General features: G+C 36.2%; 1 protein-coding gene and 2 long non-coding RNA genes across 5 annotated transcripts in view; 2 read left to right on the forward strand and 1 right to left on the reverse strand.

The window, feature by feature from the left end:
• Positions 1-16,302, reverse strand: part of LOC115245440 (zinc finger protein 1) — a 21,615-nt gene extending 5,313 nt beyond the window's left edge. The window contains exons 1-5 of one of the 3 annotated variants that reach the window (XM_029823751.1): positions 14,962-16,302; positions 2,566-2,879; positions 1,158-1,298; positions 593-893; positions 1-79 (exon numbers count right to left, since the gene is read on the reverse strand). In XM_029823751.1, coding sequence (XP_029679611.1) covers positions 1-79; positions 593-893; positions 1,158-1,298; positions 2,566-2,879; positions 14,962-14,995 — 869 coding nt within the window. In that variant the 5' untranslated portion in view covers positions 14,996-16,302. Of the gene's footprint in view, positions 80-592; positions 894-1,157; positions 1,299-1,559; positions 2,166-2,565; positions 2,880-3,869; positions 3,918-14,961 lie in introns of those variants that run through there. The other 2 variants (XM_029823752.1, XM_029823753.1) reach the window with 2 other exon arrangements.
• On the forward strand, positions 2,760-4,207 carry LOC115245442. Its single transcript, XR_003885551.1, has 2 exons — positions 2,760-2,899; positions 3,912-4,207. It is a non-coding gene; the product is annotated as an uncharacterized LOC115245442 (long non-coding RNA).
• Positions 16,303-18,951: 2,649 nt separating the features above from the next.
• Positions 18,952-22,444, forward strand: part of LOC115245441 — a 12,176-nt gene continuing 8,683 nt past the window's right edge. Inside the window, exons 1-2 of the long non-coding RNA XR_003885550.1 lie at positions 18,952-21,511; positions 21,592-21,752. This is a non-coding gene — a long non-coding RNA (uncharacterized LOC115245441). The remainder of the gene's footprint in view (positions 21,512-21,591; positions 21,753-22,444) is intronic.

Raw genomic sequence — 22,444 nt, forward strand, 5'->3', positions numbered from 1 at the left:
AGCTTGCCTATCGAAGACTGCAGGATATAATTTCCGTACCCCATCATCTGAGGCAGCAAGGTCGGCACATCATAGATACCTAAGTATTAAAAAAACAGACTTAGGATAATAGAGAATGAGGTATGTTTTATTAAATTTTCGTTTATGAATTTCTCGACAAATCTTTTTTTAGATAAAATATCAAGTTATCATATAATTACTCGATTTTCAACTTATCTTGATTGAAATATTCAAAACTAAGATGGATAAAATTTATAATCTACAATGCGCTTTTTAAAAATTGCGCTTAATAAAAATCAATTAAAAAATATCGCTATGCTATCTATTTTTCATTTGAAGTTTGATAAAATAGAAAGAGCTTTTTAATTTCTTATTTGAATGATTTATAAATAAAACTTTATCGTTATCTCAATACTTTTTCATAAAAAAAGGATATCTTTTAAATCGCCTATTAAATTCGCAAAAAGTAAAAGATGAAAGAATCAACAAGAGAGTTTGTAAATGTAGTAACACACACAAACATACGCACACAAAGTATAAATATAAAAAAACAGATATATTAAAAAAAAAACATGACCATTAACAGAATTACCTGCCGCAGCTTCCCTTTGTATTTCTTGATAATCCGAAGGTGACAATTTCGGCAAGATCGGTAGGAACGTGTTATTATTAGCTGTCAGAAGATCAACCTCGCGTCGTCCAGATAACGGTTGATGCGTTTTTTTCGGTCCCCGATCGACATTACTTATGGTATTTTGTCTTGACTTTTTTAAATTCATTATCAAACACTTCTTTGCCGTCATATGGCTCGAATATGAACCAGAATGAGAGAAACGTTTGCCGCAATTGTTGCATTGGAATGGCTTCTCACCGCTGTGAATGCGCAGGTGTTCCTGCAAGGGAAAAGTCAAATTTTAAATTAAAAGCAGACATTATTAAGATCGTATATTTTTTTTCGCGCGATAATACACAAAAAAATAAATTTACGTAAACAATAAAAATAAATATTAAATTAGAAAAAATTAGAAAAGATAGTTACTTTATGATATAGTATATTAATGATATAAAATAAATAAAATATAAAAAATAATATAATATTAAAATAAATAATAGTAAAATAATATGCATTACAATAGATTATTATAATAACAAAGTACCTTAAGGTGATGCTTGAACTTGAAGGCCTTCTCGCAATGGGGACACTTGAACTTTCGTAAAACGGCACTTTCGTCATGACTAATCATGTGCCTCTGTAACCGGTAGACGTTGGCAAAGGTTTTGCTACACACTTTGCAGGACTGTTAAATTATTGAAAAAACTAATTGTAATATATACATATAATTGTATAAGAGGATATATATTTCTTAGTGAGTATAGCTTTCTTTTTATTAAGCGTCAATTATTTTTTAACGTGTTGTATTGATTTCTTAAATGATGATCTTTTCGCGATGTTTGTCCATTTGGAAAATGAATTCAAACTTGCTTGATAAATCTTATTCCCTAAACAACTTGAATCGAAAGCTTAATGAATAAAATCTTAACTTGAATAAAAAGCCTACCATGCTTGTTATTTGCTGGAAATTATTAAGAATCCTTGGAGATGGACTAAAAGCACGATTTATTTGGATATCACGTATGTAATTTCTTACATGTAATCTTATAGCTCAAACTGCATTCTATTGACATGTGTTATTTTGTAATTCTGACAGTTGTTGAAAATGATTTGAAACGACAGTAAAACGTTCAAATTCTTTATATAACTAAACTTTTTCGAAAACAATTTTTGGCGCTTGTTGTTTTCTAAGTCTTGTTTTCTTATTGCTTTGTTATTGTGTGTATTCGTTTTATATTTATTTACCAATATATGTAAATATTATTCTTATACTAAAAAGAACTGATTTATGATTTAGATTCAAGATAACTTATCTTGAGAAGTTGTATTGACAAATTGGTACGTATGTTCAGATTCAAAATTTATACGATTCAGCTAATTCGAAATAATTTGTTTCATCACAATCACAAGGAACATCGTGTCATTTATATATTTTATACATTATACATTACTGTATAAAAGAGATGCTATATCAAATAGCAATTATAAAGGAAGATAGATAGATCTTTAATATAAACTTTCTATAGAAAAGTATCATAATGTTAAATATATATCTAATGATTTATATAATTTTGCATATTATCAGAGTATTATCATAGCATAAGTTGCATAAAATTTCTTATCTGTAGATGCTTATTTATTTATTTTGTAAATTGCATTTGATATACTCTTTACTTACGCTGAAACTTTTGTGCATTGTCTATTCCGAGACTTACAAAAAAAAAAAATAATAATAAATCAACAAAACTGATATCTTCTATTACCCTACTTAAAGACATTCCTATTCCCTTCTCCGCGAAAATAGTGTGCGAAAAGCAGACAAGCGGCGCCTTTCAGTGAAAAGCTGGCTCCCGCTTTTGGAGGGGTATAATCGATAAGTTCCCGCGCAGGACGCGAACAACCAAGCCCCCGAGCAGCGAGTGTGTCCTTGACGGGTCATCGCGATCACTCACCACTTGGGAGAACTGGGCGTTGAGATCGTGCTTATCGATGGTATAGGACGTTTTGTGCGTGTCCTCGAGATGAAGCTGCAGGACACGGACGTCCCGACATAGGATGCCGCACTGAGGGCACCTTTCGCCACTCTGCTGCTGCTGCTGCTTCGCGGATGATCCGCCCTCGCTGTCGCCGCCACCATCCCCGCGCGTTCCAACGCTACCACCACCTCCATCTCCGGCAGCATCACCACCTCCTGCGGTTGGCGCTTCACCCGCGCAACCTCCGCCCACCTTTGTATCCACGACACCTGCGTCGTCCTCGCTGCAGCCTGTAACACGCGGACACGTAGTACGACTTTTATATTTCTTCTCGGTAGCGCGCCATTGTAAGAAATACACAGATCAAACTATATGCGTTAAAACCGATATTGCGAGATCCTATAATTTGTATTTATCTTTTAGTAATTTTTTTATCTTTTAGTAATTTTCTTAATTTACCTCTTTTTTTCTATTTCAAAAAATCAATTTTTTAAATAATTATTATAATTTACAGAAGCTATATATCGTATTATAAGAATTGAAAATTCCGACAGTGATATAATCAACTATTCTTAGAAAATTAATGAAATTGAATTTAATGTATTTTTTTTCTTTCAGATTTAAATTAATTATCTTTCTCTCTTTATCAAGTTTTTTAAAAATGTAGATTATGTTGCATTGTTACATATTATTATTGCATTGAATTCAATATTATTGATGCGTACGAAAGAAAGCGTATTTGATAACGCGAGTTTCATAACATATTGAAGATAAAAACCGACATAGTTTCGGTAAATTCGGATACCGATGTTATAAACACAGTATGTTGTAATAATAAACATAGAATAATCTATATATATATACTCGTACAACGAAAACATACACGAAACACATTTGATGTAAAGTATATTTTCGTATCAAAAATTGATTTATATTTTAATCTTACTAATTTTAGTTACCAGATAAAAATGCGATTTATCTCTTAATCATAAGTTTATATTATATTTATTATTTATATTTTCATATTATAATCCTCAATCAAGTGTCTGTTGAAAAGTCGAATATCCAACAGAGTATCAAATATTCCACGCAAAGTTAAAAAGACACGTTTGTGATTTTTTTAACGAAAAGAACTTACTTCATCAAATATTTAATTTGTGTTATATATCTAAATTAAATATCTAAAAATTATAATACCTAACCCAATTATTAACTAATAATTTAAAAATTAATAATAATTTCAATAATAATCAATTAGAGATATTTGTAAAATCGCATACTGATATTTCTCTTTGTCATAATACGAGATATTAATGTTCCAGCTCTGTAATGGAAAGCTGTACATTCGAGGCGAGACAGCGAAGTCGACTATCCGAGATTCTCCGAGTTGGACCGCACGTGCAAGATTGGCCGCGATCAATCAACAACGCGTATCTGGCAGCGGGTATCGGTTTACACGTGCGATGCGTGGAGCTAATCTCGACTACCTTCGTCAATTACCAATATGCATGGCGGGTCATCACATCAGTCACATAATCCCCGGCGTGGCGCACGTGTACGCGATGCGGAACGCGTTCACTGAAAGTATTTACTGAAGGAATAAAGAAGAAAAAAAAAAGAGAGACGCGTGCGCGATGGACACAATCGAACTACATAGATAGATAGGGCGTAACGCCAGAGAACGCGGGAGGAAGAAATATCCATGAGCGCTGCCAAATGTTTCGCGGCATCGCTATTAAGTACAAGTGCATCCGCAAGCACCACAATATACATTCACCACAACGCCCACTTTGATCGAGGCAATAATGATGCGTCGTTTTGAAGAAGTAAACGATTAAGAAAGAAATATTTATAATACCGATTAAATCGTATCATATGGATATTTCAAGAATAGTAACGCGTATATATCGCGAAATTAAAGATAAGTTAGTCGGTTGGAAAATTTGAAGGACGTTCTAACAAGCATCCTGTTTATTTTGGATATCATGACAAGTAGCGTTCTATATATTTCATTAAATAGATAGATTATAATACGAAATTTATATAAGTATCTTTATAAAAATCTATCTCTTCCTATTTTATTTATAATTTATAGAATCTTAAAAAACTAAGCACACACATGTTTTTTTAAAATATGTGTATATATACATATATATCATAAATAAATTTCCTAATTAATTAATAATTAATATTGTTGGTAATATACTGCAAACGAATAAGTTTAATAAAATATATAGAATGCTGTTTTTCATGTGTATATTTTAACAAAATAATTGCAAATTAATATCTACGATATTATTTCAATTAACGCATTATACTCAAAGTTAGTAAATTTTATAAATTATATATAAAATTCAAAAAATTTGATTTATTAATATCTCAAAATTTCTTTCTTGCTTTTTTTATTTCTTTTTTGCTCTTTTAATGAGTTTTAAGATTAAAAGGATAAAAGAATTTTTTTCTAGTCAGGTTGATTATAGCATGGAAATCCGCTTAAATTACATCGTTTATTATATCGCTTATTATTAACGAATCATTAAAATCGCACATTGGATAAAAATGATGAGATAAATTAGGCTTCAATGGAAAGATCGAAAATTTTCGTCTCTTGCTACCCGCAGCCCACTCATTTGCGTCGTATGGTTGCTTCTACTCTGCCATTGTATGTGCGCGGCACATGTGTCATGCGTGTAGGGTGGAAAGAGATCGACGACGACGGCGACGAACGGGAGAGAAGCGTGTCGGACGAGCAGCATTGTTCGCCGTTCTCGTATGTATTAGGTGTGTTATATGTAGATGTAGGAAGGGACAGAAAAGCGGAACGGGGTGCGCGTTCGCACAGAGTGATCTGTATGGAACCCGAGAAAAAGTGGCGCATGTCGGTGCCGCTCGAGCCTGGGTAACTTTTCGGGTGCGTCCATTGTCAACGAGACCGGATTTAAATGCCCCCGACGTACAATTTCCCACCGATAATCGCACACACTCGCGCTAATCCGATACCGACGCCGACACATCGCGCTGATCGCGACGCATTTAACCACTTGGCAGCCACGTCCGAATTTTATTCAATCGCAACGCATTAATTTATAATTATTTAATTCGTAATTAATTCTACTCGTTTAAAATGTCGTGCGCAAACGATTAATCAGAAAAATATTTGGTATATTATATATATGTATACAATGAAAAAAATTAGTCTTTTATCTTTTTAATTTTAAAATTCGCTAAAAAGAGCAAGAAAGAAATTTTGAGATATTAATAAACCAAATTTTTTAAATTTTATATATAATTTATAAAATTTACTAACTTTAAGTATAAAAAGTTAATTGTAAATACAAAAGCATAAACTCAATTTTAAACTTAATTTAGTTTTAATATTAATCTTTTCCAAAGTGTTTAAATAAGGTTCAATTCATTACTATTAATAACAACTAGTATTATGTATTTCAATACTGACAGTGTTCCAAAAATGATTTAAAAAAACGGTAAAGTTTTATCTCTTCTAGATTTTCGATATAAATTTAAATGTGAATTTTACTACCTATGACCTATTTTCTAGCGAATAGATAACTCACGTATCGATAACGAATTTATCGAAACAGTTCTTTGGCATCGCAGCTTATCGTATCGTTTTACATTCTAGTAAAGATATGACGTCCGGATATACTCGAATATGTCAGATGGTTAGGCATGCGAGATCCCATACAAACGTCTGGAAATGCGCAGAATTTCTCGTAGCTATGCTTGCGATCGTGGGCGATGTGAATCTCGCACCAGGCACCGCATATTAATCTCGCGTAGATAGGTAGATACGTATAGGTTGCGAGCCGGTTGCTGCGAAAATGCCGTCCGTAATGAGTCGATGCGTGCAAAGTTCGTGCCCTGTGTTGTAATTAACATGCTCTTACGCGATAATTTCCCGCAGTTGGAAACGACATGGGGGACAACGTGAACTATACAAATACTTTAAGAAAATCTTCCCTATCTTATAAGCGTGTATAAAATAAACCCATACATGTTTTTTAATTAAAAACTAGGCTGCATGCAGTAAGAATGATCGAGAATAGTCATAAAACTCCTACCCAGAAGTTCCAGGTTCACCAAAAATAATAAGCACACTATTATAAATAATAAAATAAGTAAAAAGATATTATAAACCTATTTTAATAATAATATATTTTTAAGATTTATATATTCTAAAATATATACACAAGGATAGGATGTTATTACTCTCTTTTTCTCATTTGTGTTTTAATTAATTATTGTTACAAGTTGAAGTAATCGTAAGTTAAATCTAGTTACTGATTAATTAATTCAATTATTGACTTCGTCATTCATTAGATATTTTAAATATCGTGATAATTGCGTCAAGTCGCTCGAGTTTGAAAAATTAAAATCTTAATTGTGATACTCAAGAGATAAGTATGCGATATAATATTTTCGTTTAAAGGCTAAGAAAAGATTTGAATTTTAAAGTGGCACGAAAAAAAAAAACACACGGTCACCGGTCATTTTAAAGCATTAATCAAGCTACGGGGCAAACGGGAAGTCAGCTGTATCTCTCCGGATCACGTCTGCTCGCTCGCGTCTTCTACGAAGACGAACTTTGCTCGCCGTGAGGCCGATAAGACGTCGAAACGGGTCAGAGCCGTGACCTTTCTTGCCTTCCTATGTACGCGATCCACGAAGCTCGCCATCGTCGCTGAAGCTACTATGTCTCTTACGCGCTGTAACATTTTTTTATTGCGAGTCGAAACACTATATCGAGCGTGTCGAAACGACGGTTTTGCAGCAATTCATCTATCTGCTTTTTTTTTTTTTATACGAAAATGGTAAAAAAATGTTCCTTGCCGTAAACATAGAAAGCTTTTGCTGAGATAACGTGTATTTCGAACATATGATAAATTTTAATTGTATTGAATATATGATCAAATTTAATTGCCTATTTAATTTTTGTTGATAAATTTTAATATTGCATCGGGTTAACGCATGTATAGTAAATAATAACATGAGTTTAAAACAGAAATTTGCACATCGAAAAAGGAGTAATTGAAGAGTGGAGAAAAATCGTCCTATAAATTGCAGATAAAAAATAAAGGACGAATTGTAAAGAATTCGTAGAGTGTCAAATTTCGGGAATTAGAAGTACAACATTGCAAAAGCATCTCGATACTCATAAAAAAAAAAAAAAAACAATAAACACTTTCTCGAACCGCGTGACGGTTCGACGTAATATTCGATGCAATTTCGCCATCTTCGCGCTTCTCCTGCACAGGGCAAGGGTTAACTTCGCCGCGAGCGAGCGAGTGAGCAAAGACGCATCTTCCCCGCGACTCTTCTCGCGGGGAAGAGACGCGCATATATAAATGACGTCAGTGGAATGTGGAAACCGAGTATAGCAAATTGCGAGCAATACTGTGCAATCTCGGATAGCACGACGAGAGAGCACTTACGGCGACACGACGAAAAGTACGATTAATAGAGCCACCTTGTATTTCGCGTCGCAATGCAGCATCGAGAACATGCGACGTCAAAATATACTTCTCTAAATTAATGCTGAATAGTAGTTGAGTATGAGAGTAGATTATTGAAACACGAGTTCTAATAAGTAACACGAGTTTCTTGTATCCCGAGAAACAGTTTTCTATTATTAATATTATCTCTTTCTTTGTTGAAATTGTGCTCGCAAAAATGACATTTCTTTCATTATTTAGGGCTCATTAGAATAATTATGAGAAAAAAACATACTATTTAAATATCTTTTGGTATTTAATAACAATCTGAGTATATCATATATATGTATCATTTTATTAAATGATTTAACTCGAATTAGGCGATTTAATTACCAAAACTTTTATTTACTACTAATTTTATAGAGAATTTTATATAAATTTTGATAAACAAAAAAATCAAATCTTTCAATATATTTATCAATTAATTTCTATATATATTTTATTTATACTATATAATTTTATGTACAGGATACATTATAAATATCTTAAAATCTTTTAGATGATTATTATTTCTCATTGAAAAATATCACGGAATCATATTTACGACACCATAATCTTGAATGATCGTATACATTACTTTTTTTTCCTTTTTGAAACGCGTAACCTAATTTTGTAAAGTCTCGCAAAAGCACGCGCGGATCTATTCGTGGATGAATTTGCAAGATGACATTTCCTGGGATTATCTCCGCAGACGACAGTATCAATTGTTCCTCGAGAGTGGGTAGCTCGCGACACGCGATTCTCGCGGAAGTCTCGGGAATTTCGCGGAGATGACCAAAGAAAACGTAATGGCAAACATTAAGATAAGAAAAACGGACACGGCTCTTATATTTATATATATAAAAGTAATCTTTTATAAAAATTTTATCATTATTTAAATAATAGTTTTCGAGCTTGCTAATTTTTAATCATTTCTCTCACCCACTCTTTTTCTCTCTCTATACCTACTTGTCGGTTTACATACGTTGAAACAAACGTATCTTTTGAGATAAAGATAGCAATAGTTAATGTCATCGCGGCATCGTGGAATAAATCGCGAATTATCGCGTAACTATCATACGATTCTCGTGAATAATACGGTCGTTCACATTGTCATTACTTATACGCTTGGTATGCATATCGAAATATTTTCTTGCGCGTTCGTCTGTCGTGTCATCATGTCGGAAAACCGCAATTTCCGTTTTTTTTACATTAACACTAATACATTTATGATTCGGCGCCATCGATTCCACGTAAGCTTCCAGTTACTCATTTAAATGCGCGTTCCAACGCGTGATATATACACATCTATATATGACATCATTAGAACTATATACTAACCGCAATAAACAGATATTTTTAGATATTACTTTATTCGTTTGTTTTATATAAATGTCTCATTTATATACATTTATATGTTGTGTACATTTTAAATTGTTTTTAAGATTTCTGTATTATAATTACTAATTATTCCCATACTTTATTAATATGCTTACAATATTATTTGCATCATTAATATTATTTTTGTTCGGTCAACCTTTGTATAATAATTATTTAAATATAATTAGAGTAATTAATTCAAATTTATATATATGATAAAACAATAACCATAATTTTAATTCAACTTTTGGAAATAATGAAAAAAGATAATCATATATTAATTTTTATAACCGCGGTTACTTGCTGACGACTCCTCATACCATCGGCATACCGATAAAAAAGAAATGATCGGTAGGCAGGGCCTTAAAGAGCAGAGCGGGAGGGATAGGCGCGCGCTTACGTCATCCGACAACGTGGATTAAGCCGTAAAGGCGCGTTCGCACGGCGCCGAAGATACGGACGGGCGGACGGACGAGATCCCTGGGTCGCGTGTGCGTCGCTGCCACGGTGCGAAGTAAACGATTTCTCGGAGAGGTCATTGAGCTTGATAGGGCGCGGGCGGCCGCCATCTTCCAGAACGTTAAAACCACTTCGACGCGCTCTCATAAACGAGCGAGCGGCGCGGCGCGGCGCGGTAATCCGCGCTGTCCTACCAATCAAAATTATTGAGCAACCGCACGACGTATAAAGCTGGGTCCTACGTGCGAAGAACGGTGGAAATAAAACATGCCTGAACGATCTGGCACTATCGTAACATCAATGAACGAGGAGGCAAGATGGCGGATTGCCGAAAGGAAATCATGTATACATACATATATGGTTGCGATAAATTTACGGGGAATCCCGCAACCCGCGCTCTTCCCCCCCAAAAAAAAAATTTAATTAAAAAATTTTTTTAAATTTTTAACGATAGAGTTTTTCTGGAATTCTGATTTTTTTTCTTAGTAAAGATGTTGAGGAAGATGTTCACTTTAGGTACCACGACTTTTAAATACGCGATATTATATATTTTTATAACAAAGTTTCAGATAAAAATTCTATTGTCATATTTCTAATATCTACTCGAGATTAACCGCAGAATATTATGTATTTACTTATTTTATGAAAAAATCTTATCTTTTTCCAACCGCTTAATAATTTGAAAACTATTGATATTTCAACACATTAATTATCTATAATGCAGTAAGATAAATATTTTGTAATCTACGATGATAATGCGAAAATATATAAGTAAACAGATCAATTGAATTCGTTGCAAAACAAGATACGTATATATAGGTGAAGTTAAATTATTCGATTATCGTACACGAAACACATTATCTGCGAATCGGTTATCTACGAGAGAAATACTTATGTGTTTCTCAATTATATATAAAAAATAAAAAATAAATGTACATATAATAATATTGAATTGAACGACTTTATCTGTTTGAAGTCGCGTGAATCGTTTTATCTCATATATGTAGGACTTTTCTCAGAAGATTTACGCTGTATCCGAAACCAAAAAGAATGCTTATTACAATGTCTAAATATCGATAATTTCTGCATTTATAATGATTAAATAGATTTTCACACAAGAAAAGAATAAAAAAGAAATGCGTAATGGGAATTTGTATCGTTTCTCTTCGTACCATGAAAAAATTATTGTTTTTTTTTTGGGTACCAGATCACTAATTGCATATATAGACTACAACTAACGAGAGAAAAAGGGTTTGAAACACGATACAGTAGCAGTATATTAAAAAGAACAAGCTAAAAAGAAAGTACAAAAGATCGCAAAACACAGGTATATCCAGACTTTGTTAGTTATATTCATCTCGCGTTGAAACATATGGTGAACTTTGATCTTCTCACGAGAACAACGCACTTTCTCGTTCACATGCTATATAAGCAGTTTCAAAATCAAACCTTTTTCGGAAAAATACATCGATAAAGTAATGTTAAAAAAAGTCTGTTCGCGATCAAATCTCTCGCAAAATGTGACAATCAATTCTAACTCATCGTTTTTTCGTAATCCCTTTTGTATTTTAATTTTCTTGAGCACAATTTTCGCAGATATATAAATATGTGAAAATAAAATCTTTCTCTGTACCATGATAATAAAGCACAAAAATATAAAATTTTACTTGTATTATCGGGAATTATATTCTATAAATTTATAACGACTTTTATTTTTAAGTATAATATAAATAATAGAATTTTCATTATACGTAATCTTTTATAAAAACTTACTTGCTTTATTTTTCTATATTTTTCTTTATATCCTTTTATCTAGAAAAGGTTCTTCCCTTTTCTCTGTTATTTTTTTTTTTTTTTTTTTTTTTAACAAATTCCAAAGTTTTTATATAAACTCTGCATTTTTTAACGCATATAGACGATCTATACATAGAGAATTGTTTAAACTTAACTGCATTGGCCGCAAGCTACAGAAACAACGGCGCTTTTCTATGTACACGCGTAACTTTTGTTTGGCGATTGTAGCCGTAGAGACGAAAATAAAAGCCGGCGCGTATTCGAGCCAATATTAGGAATAGTTAAATATTTTCGTACGGGGCACGACTTCGTTGCTACCTGACTCGATGTGTAATCGCCGGTCACACATCCGCGTCCGCGCACCATATCACACGCGCGTTCTCCGTTGGCGTTTGCTGCACGAGAAACACGCCGAGTTGATTTTTGGCTTTCCGCGAGTTTCGAGTTACGTGCCTCGCCGTTCTTACGAGACCAAAGCGATCGCCGCTTCCGAATCGTCTAGGATATTTCTTTACCTTTTTGTTATTCACAAAGGCAGAATTCTAACTCTTATCAGGATAATCTTTTTAAATCTAAACGTACAATAGTACAGTCTTTCTATACGTAATTATATGTAATTATTCTTTTTAAATATATCACGTTCTTTAAAAGTATTAAATTATAAAATCTCGTATTGGAATATTATTGTAAAAAATAATTAAAATATTTAAAAAAAGTTTTTCTTTTCTCGCCCTTCACGTGAATAAAATCTCTATTAGAAGAAAGAATTTTCTTATGAAATAAAAAGTAACGATATTAAGAGATTACGATAGGATTTTTTAATCAAAGTGCAGTGTTCTCTATAAAGAAAACCAGGTTTCTCTTGGTTACAATCGAGCCATTTGGAAAATCTTTCAATATTCTATAACTTTGTTATCACTAGAGGCGCAAATTAGAGGAGATTACAGAGATTACAGTGTTGCTCCTTCAAGGAAAAGAGTAATCTTGATGTATGAAAAAGATTCTTTCAAAATGGAACCGTTCTTTCTATTTATATATACATTCTTCTTTAATTTTCGAAAAATCAAGAAAGATATTATTTACTTGTAAATATTTTTTTAACGAAAATGATGCATTAAAAAATTTTGCTGACGCAGCATATTTACAAGCGAATTTAAAGATTAATTAATGTTGATTTAGAGCAAAGTCAACACATTGAACTTTGAAGATTCCGATAATTTCATCAATTAAAGATTATGTATCAATGTGTAATTATAAATGTATAAACGTTATTTCGTCTGAAAGTTTCTTTCTTTGACAATACATAATTCTCTAAATTGTCTAAGAAATTAACATCTTGCATGTATATGATGTGACAAAACATATCTATACCACAGCATCAATCTACAGTAATCGTTCAATGGCAATAACAGAATAAGAGTATTTTCTTTCAGTATATAATCTACAATGTAGTGATATGCGACTAATCGCGCGTTTACGAATGGCGAACATTGCGATGAGCCGACGACCAAGGTCCAGATAAACTGACGTGACGTATAGTGACAAGAATGGTAAGATTCATTACCGACTAAATCGGCCAAGGTGGATCTTGCGCCTTCCATCTACATGGCACATATACGTGCAACTGCATGTGTACAAGGTAAAATGAATAAAGCCAATAAGTTGGACGATGTTGTGCAAATATGAGTTATAAATTAGAAAATTAGAAAAAATGATATTTTATGTACAGTAGTCGACAAGTTGAATTCTGATCTTAATTTGAAACGCTCGATGCGATAATAATCACTCAATACGCAAAAGCGAAAAAATCAAATCGTAGCAAAATTCTTTGTATCAAAATTTAATGGAAGTGTCTCGAATCACTTTCTCACTTTATATTGAGATAATTTAATTATCTCATAGTTTAATTATTTTTATTTTCCACAAGTAAGAATATAGAAGACATTATCAAATTGTTCAAGTTTCATTTTAATTGGCTTAATATATATTAATATTACAAAAAAATATTGAGAGTTGTATAATAATTTGATTTTTCTCAAAACAAGCTTATATAAATTTTATTATCGCTTATTTAAAACTACAAAACTGGTGAATTAACTCATTTTTATACTCTTTTGTCTTTTACTAACCGAATGATTTTTCTCCTCTACTTTTGTAATTTTGTGTGAACGAAATTCGTGAAAAATAGAATGGCACGAAATATAAAGAGAAGATTTTTCCGCAGGAAGATAAAATCCAGGGATAACGTTACGTCGGTATCGATTTTCACGAAATGCTAGACAGCGGACAGTTGACAGTAGAGTCAATCGCAGATGCTGCCCCGTCCATTAAATGCCGCCTTATATCACGCAGGCGATATAGGTCGCGCACGTGCAGCGGCACGCGTTCTGCGAATTTTCCGAGGCTCATCGAGTCGAAAACCAGATGACGAAGTCGTGTCCGCGATGTTTCGCGTCGTCCGCCTACGCGAAGATACGTCGAATTTCTTTACAAAGTTTCTCGCGCGCGGCGCGCTTTTAATTTCACTCATAAATTTTCTGATTTATTTCAAATTGATTGATAAAATAATAAAATCGCGTAACACGATGTAATTTTAATGTTATCGTTAACATGTACAGGATGTGTCACCCTTATTAAGCCAGCTTTTGACTACAGAATCTTTGATTATAATTTACTTTTGAAGTTATAGCAGTTTTTTTAAATTAAGATTTAAACACTTTTTTTGGAGATTAAGTTTTGAACAGCAAATTAAAGTTTCTCATGTTCCTTATTTATTTTCAAATAAACTTTAATTGATTCAAGAGCGAGAGAGAGAAAGATATATATATATATATATGATTACTAATGTGTAATATTAAAAATTAAACTATCACTCGCTTACTATGCGATTGATAATTTTTCTCGACATATTTCGTTAAAGAAGATTTAGTTAAAAAATTGATGTAGCTTGTTTACGTTATATAGTAAACGTCTGATATGTGTATATGTATTTGGATTTTTCCTCCCAGACACAGATAGTCATCATGCACAGTCAGCTATTCTCGTCTAATTAGACGAAAGGCATTCACGTATATGTTTCAATATATTTTGATGTATATTTGTCACACAGTAAAATTGATATTCTATTTCCCTATAATTTTTTAATCACTGAATTTCAAAAAATTTTCGCCGATTCACCATTTTCATGATTGTTTTTTCAACTTGCAACTATTCTCGATGATTAACTACACTCGCAAGCAAGACTCACCCTTGAACGAATTTCGGACGAGAGTCATGCTCATATTCGTGCGAGCCGGTGCCTCGGGGGGGGTGGGGGGGGTTACGTCCGGCGGCTCCTCTTCCTCCTCTTCCTCCTCCTCCTCCTCCAGTTCCGGCCTCGGCTCGTCGACGTCGCGGCCAGGTTCCGTTCTCCGGCGTGACACGTCAGCTCGATCTTCGCCTCACGACGACAAGTTCGTTGTCCATCGGCATTCTAAGGCACAGCGGCGCATCATCATCGCTGCAACTTCTCTTTCTCCTTTTCGCTTCTCTCCGCGTACTTTGAACCGCTGCCCTCGCAATACTCGCGGTAGCGGACAGATCCACCGCGTTATCGCTCTTTTATTACACGCTCATCTATCCTCCCTTCGCCACTTCGACCCTGCGATCTGTCGCGGCACGAAATACGGACTGAGACGAACCGCTCATCTCATCGTCGCGGATGCCGATTTCGGAGATGACGTAGGGCGTCGCGCAACCTGATCGACGGCTACGTCGGCCACGAGGAGGAGAACGACGCACTACGTGGCGACGATGCGCGACCAATACCGGCTACGTACATTGAAGACACGTGCGTCGCGAAGCACAAACAATCGCTATCAGGGCCGCGTTGTCTCTCGCGGAGAGAATTTTAGAACGTGGCCGTTGTCACTGTCGGCGAGATCAACAAGCTCTACTTCGCGCTTGTCGCGAAAGGATCGAGGCACGAGAAACGTAGAGAAGAGAGAACGCGCGATCCTGACGGGACGGAGAATTCCAGTCGTCGCGAAAACCGCCTTGCTCCGTTCCTTGTTTTTCTTGTTCGAAGATGAGGATGCACGATCGAGAAGACGCCAAGAGACTCGTTGTCGACGATGAAAGAGATGTAGTTTTATGCGGTGAGCTTTTCTCGGAGATTCCAGGTGAGTTTCGAAACGTCAGTCTCAATAGTATGTCATTCGTGGTTACATGAGTATATCCCTCGGACTCTTTCTTTCTCTCCTTCGCGTCTTCCTTCGTGTCTCGTTGTCGAGACGGTGGACGGTTGAAATGCGACGATCGCGGCCAACTACGCTTTGTAAATAATCATTGCACTCCCGCGCGCGTACATCTCGCGAGATCGGGCGGACGCGTGGAAACGCCGAAAAGAGAGGGAGAAAGAGAGAGAGTGAGAGGAGGCGAGTGTGCGAAAGGGAGCGAGGAACGCAACAAGATAGAGAGGGAAAAAGAGAGAAAAGGGAGAGGCAGCTCGATGTGTGTACCCGGTATATATCCACGGGAATATATCGCGCACAAAAAAAAAAAAATGCTCCTTTTTCTCACTCTTCTTGCGCCGTTTCCTCCTTCTTCTCCTCTTCCATCTCCTTTACCTCTTTCTCCTCCTCCTCCTCCTCCTCCTCCTCCACCTTCTTCACCACCTTCACCTTCTCGATGAAGACTCTCCCGTCTTCGCACTACGGGAGAAAAAGAGAAAAGGGAGCACTCGCGACTGGCGATCTCTCGATACGACAGAAGACGGACAATGAGACGGCGGGCAATTACGCGCGCGAGACGAGACAGAGAAAAGGGGTGGCGGGGACGTAGGCGGGGGCGGGAGAGGGGAGGAGGAGAAAGGACACGACGCGGATATATGATACACGATAGGAACGAGAGATAAAGGAGAAGCGAAAGAGTGCAAGAGATGTAGAAGGACGGCGGTGTCAAGACATAATAGAGCGGAGTGATAGCGAGGAGCACGTAAGGCAGGTAACGAGGCAAGAAACGATTTCGGTGCGTTACTAGCAAACCTCGCGCCGAGTAGAGAAGCCAGAAGCACCGGTAAAACACGATTCCCTAACTAACACACACGAAGACAGATCGGGGACTGCTTTGGAGTTTACTATAGGATGGGACGGATGGTGATGGCGGCCGTGTAGCTTTAGCCAGCCACCGCCCCCATGCTTCTTCTCTCTCTCTCGCTTCATCTCTCTCTCTCTCGAGAGAGAGAGAGAGCGGGAGCGCGCGCGCGCGCGCGCATTACTGCGTGTTCGCCATCCCCTCCACTTCGGAGTCAAACCTCCTCCCCGATATCGAGATCGGTCTCTTCCCCTCCCCCTTCTCCCCTTCCCTCCTTCTTGTCCGATATACGACGATGGACACGCTGGAATCCCTCTTCGCTTCTCTTTCTCTCCCCCCCCCCTCTCTCTATCTCTCTTTCTCCCTCTCCTCTCCTACACGCTGCTCTTAACCCTCGTGGCTACCGGCCGATGAGATCTCTCCCCTGCATCCTCCACCTACGGTGTGCCACCTCTCCCCGCTCCCCTCCTGCCATTCTTCCCAACCGCGCGCGCGGTCCCCGCTCTCGCTGACGGCCGTTCCTGGGGCAGCGAGATGTTATCCTCGAGCGATCCGTGCGTGTGCTCTATGTATCCGTCTGTCCGTTGTGCCCGTGCCGTCGCCGTCGCCGTCGTCGCCACATCCCCTACCTGCGTCGCGTTCCCCTGCGTCGCGTCGGTCGTAATCAAAGCTAGGAGCGTAACAGTCGTCTGCGCGCGCCCCGCGCTCGCCACGTTTATTCCGGTCAAGCGATCTGTCACATCGCTCGATCGTGCTTTTAATCTGGGTGGAATATACGGCTCTACGTTATCTTCGCACATTTGAACGTCCCTCCTAAAATGTTCAATTGATGTATAATACGTAGGAATATGTTTACTAATGGATAAAATTTATTCGTTTACGGAGGCATTTATATAATCGAATCAAATCAAAGGATCGATTTATATCTTTCAGAATTTTTATATACGTGTTTTCTATAGGATATACTGATTAATAAAATACCAGAAAAATTACATTTTATAAGAAATAATTTGAACCTTCTCGCAAAAAAAAAAAATCATAAATTAAATATATCGAGAAATAAACTTATATTCTGCAAATATCAAAATTACTCCGACAAAATATACAGGATGAAGAGAGAATTTTGGATAAAATCATTTGCTAAAATAAATTTACCCAATATACTCGGTATCGAGATTAAAATATCATTTCTTTATTATTATTTCAATAATATTCAACTTATTGCAGGGTGGATCTCTCGCAATTATCGCAGAATCATTGTCACGAGCGCAGATTGAAGAGAAAGCAAATTTATGAGCAAATTCCCGTAACGGTAGCTCGTTCGTGGATATCGGCAAAGCAGCTTCTTATCGCCATGCGCTCATTAACCGGAAACCACGGTATCTTTGGCTTCGACTGACACGCGGCCGTTGTTGCTCCGCTCTTTATCTGACAAGTGAAAGGATGCGCGCGTTGTGTATGGAGATGCGCGTGCCGGTGTGGTCGCTTCCTACGAAGCGCGATATATGGGTCCTCTCTCTTTCTCTCTCTCCCTCTCACTGTCTCTTTCTTCCGAGGGTCGGCTCCATATTGGGAGAAAATGGTGCGCTGTGTGTTGAAAGAGAGAGAACTTTGATACGGGCTGACCTGCGAGCTATCATAACGCGGGAATGGAACAGAAGCTGCTTTCTTTAAACCTTTTGAGATCAAAGTGCCACCGTGAACCGAGTTGTTCGGTATTTAAGAGGTTCCTAACGTGTATATACGCTTAAAATATTTTTGATGACGCGGTACTACGTTTCACAGTTTTTAACAGATAGGCTCGCGGTACTACATTCTTTCATCACACGAGCTAAAGTTGATAAAAACAACTACGAAGGGCATTCACCCCCCCTCCCCCCTCCTGCTACTATATACTAAATATTAATTATCAAAGTAATTTTTTTATAGCGGTAAAAATACAACGAATATCTCTATACAGAAAAAAAATGTTTGATAATGAATGTGTCTGATAGCGAATGTTTCTTACTTAATTGAAATGAGTTCTCTTTAAGAAGAAGGTCAACACTCTAATAGGGAATTAGATTAAAATAGAAGAAGAAGAAGTTTCTCTCTCTCTCTCTCTCTCTCTCCTCGAAAAACTCGAGGAGAGAGAGAGAGAGAGAGAGAAAAACTTCTTAAAACTAAAAAAAACCGCGCGCACGCGAGTTTAAATTCGTTAATTAAAATGTACAAATGCAAATAATAAAGTTAAGTAAAAGTCAGAGCACATAGATGATTAGATTATCTAGATGAATCGGAGCGCTTTAATTATTAACGGCTTGATAAATTTATTAAATTTAATTAATCAATATATAAATATTAATCGAATCTGTAATCCTATGAATATCTGGGTGTCTGTAGCATATATCTATCGTACTGCGTACAGATGCGTCACAGAATTCAGAATCGATTTTTCCTAAATACGTGTACGATGCGCATGGCACGTTTAACGAGGTTAAACGCATAACGCTAATTATGCGGTGAGAAGTGGCGCGCGATAACGTTCGCGGTTATCTACGTTTAATTTCCTTGACTTTTCACCGCTGTGATGTCCGCACAAAGAGAGGGATTGCTTATGCCATGTAATTTATAATGCGTAAACGCAGACGCAGAGTAAATCACAGTCGCCAACAAAATTTTTTACTTATTTTTTTTTTTCCACGAAGTAGTAGTAGCTATTGATTAGATGTTGATGACATTCCTTTTTCTCGTACATGCACAGGAAACAGTCATGTGTATATAAATTTTATTCGAAATATTTTATATTTTATAAAACATTTGTTATCATTTTGTTTCCTCAAGTCTCCATAGATCATATAAAATATTTTGAGAATTTGATATCATTTGTTATAGTTTTTAATATCTGTTTGTACTTTAATCATCAAAATCTAAGCTTTAATCGTAAAGATCTAGCATATTATTATTTTATAATTTTATAACATTTTTTTATTATTTCAAACTCTAAATGCAGGTCTTGAAAATAAGTCTTGGAAATATTGGCTTTTAACTGTAAACAATGCATTACTAAAACCAGTTTATATAATACTGTGTTCTTCCTTGAATTATTAACTTTCTGAGAAAGGAATGCAAACACACTTTGCTCTATAAAGAAACCATTCGTCTTACAGATGAAACCGAGCGTAAATAAGATAACGACGCGCATTATCGCCTGTTGTCAATAGGTGAAGTCGCTATGCGTTATTAAGGCCTTATCTGTATTGCCATTAACGTATACGATTATAAAAAATATACGTTTGTAATATTCTGCAACGGAAGAGATATCTTAAATTGCATTCGCATCTTTTAAATGTCGTACTTTTTGTCAACATTGATAACAAAATAATGTGGTGAAAAAAATAAATTTTTTTTATTTTGCATCAAATATATTCTCTATAAAATATTCACTTAGAATAAGATGGTTTTTTTTTCTCTTATGTGTAAACTTTAGATCGTCTCGAGCATTCGTACTCGCTCAAGTCGACGTAATTAATCAATCGGTGGACCGAGTGTTTCTTAGTCACGGGTTCTTCCAAATTCAGCGATCGGAATCAGTGTAACGATTCCGTTTCCCTCTTGACGCTTCTCTCTCCTCACATCTCGCAATCCTCCTCTCCTCATCTTCTCCGAACACGTCCTCTTGCTCCGCGTCGTTACGTCGAACGTGGTGAGAACGTGGTAGCGACGCACTGTCCGTTACTATTATTAGTGTGCAGCTGCCTGCGAATTACTGAATGAAAACGGAGGACCGCCTCGGAACAATGTCCGAGAGAAAGAGAAAGAGAGAAGTGGGCTCTCTCCGCGCGCGAGAGCGAATGGTATTGTTAAACAACAGGCAATGATCGTAATCGGAGCCGAATTGCTTCGTTTCGCGCGCGATAAATGTTAGAGAGATTAATTGGCCCCCGCAGCTTCTTCTTCCGACTTTTTGTATATCATCAAATTTAAGAAATTCATTTTTATCGCGAATATAAGAAAAAGAAAAAAAATAATTTTCAAAATTAATTTTAATTAATTCTGAACATTATTATCCGACATTTTTTACTCCAATGTTTTAATATTTTGGGTTGAACATTTCGAATGGTTTTTCACAAAATTAACATGACAAGTCTATTCGGTTCGGGATGACTTCTTAATTCTTTCCAAAAGTTTTTCCATTCAAGATATTTTTTCAGGTATATCAACGTAACTTTTAGAGGATTACCTATTTGTACGCATCACAGGATGCTACCGCAAACATTATCTATATAATGGGGTTTTGTATTATTTATATATTATTTATAGTAATGAGACAAATTACTCTATTTGTAGTTTTCATCTTATCATTATGAAAATCATCATTTTTTTCTTATATAATCTATTTTCTAATATCTTTGAAAAGATACGTCTAAAGGCTTATGTGATATCCTACATTTCAACGTTTACTCAGGTTTTCTTTAACTGCAAGAGCTGAGATACAAAGGGTTGTAATCAGTTTTTTTCATATTGGTCCAAAGATCGGTTTCGAAAGAAAGATTGTTACTTCTTACTTTTTACATCGAAGTATAACACATCTCTTTTCGAGGAAATTAATAAACTTTTTTTTTCCTAGGTCCATGCAGCCCAGAGTTTTTACCTTTCGGGCGGAGATATTTTCTGAAAATCAGACCAAAACTGGAAAAATAGCGCAACTTTTATAGATGATATAAATCTATTTATCATTTAGGGTAATAAATAAGAATTACTAATTTTTCACATTTTTATATACGCTTTTATATTTCCAACAATTTTATGTCTTTCTTCTTAGTATACGCAATATCGCGCAATTACGCTGATTTCTGCGCGCGTATGTCGATCTATACTTGCGGGGGCATCGCTTCGGGGGCAAGATGGCCTGCGGAAGATCAACGAGGCGCGTTGGCTGCGCGGACAAGCACGACGGCTCTGAGGCAACGGCCGAACAAAAATGTATGACACTTCCTCTTGCGTATATTTTTTTGTGTCGGTATGTTAAACGAGAGGCGTCGATCGCGCGCGATACAGAGCGGTGGCGAGGCAAGCCGAGCCGAGTCAAGCGGAGAGCATCGTCTTCTATTCGGTCAGTACTGGCAATTAGAGCCAATAGCGCCTCTCCCCTCCCCCCTATCTCTCTCTCTCTCTCTCTTTTTCTCTCTCCTTTCTCTCTCTTCATCCTCGATTCGTCTCGTCTTTAATCACGCTGCTCTCGAGGTGTTGAATTTCTTGGTACGATGTTAATCTTCCCCTTTCTGTTAACGATGCCCGTCATCGTCGAGAGATGTCTTGATGAATAACACTGACTAACTGCTCAGTCGACTAAACGCGCGATTTAAGCGTGATGCGATCGATAATGCTGCCGAGAGAGAAGCGATCATATATAAATTTCCTCGTGCGATGTATCAGATATATCTGAACGTTTAAAGAGAAGAAGAAAGAGAGAGAGAGAGACAGAAAGAGATCAATAATAGAAATTATTCCCGAAGTTAAAATAATTTAGCTCCTCGCTCTGGGGTCTTAGTTTAAAGCTAATTAAATATTACATTGCGATATGCAATCTGAGTATTTCTTGCACAGTATATTACAGAATATTTAAATACTATATTCTGATATCTTGTTTAGAAGTATCGGAGTTGTTGGAGGGA

Source organism: Formica exsecta, unplaced genomic scaffold (assembly GCF_003651465.1).
Source record: "Formica exsecta isolate Colony F162 unplaced genomic scaffold, ASM365146v1 scaffold98, whole genome shotgun sequence".
Classification (NCBI taxonomy): domain Eukaryota; kingdom Metazoa; phylum Arthropoda; class Insecta; order Hymenoptera; family Formicidae; genus Formica; species Formica exsecta.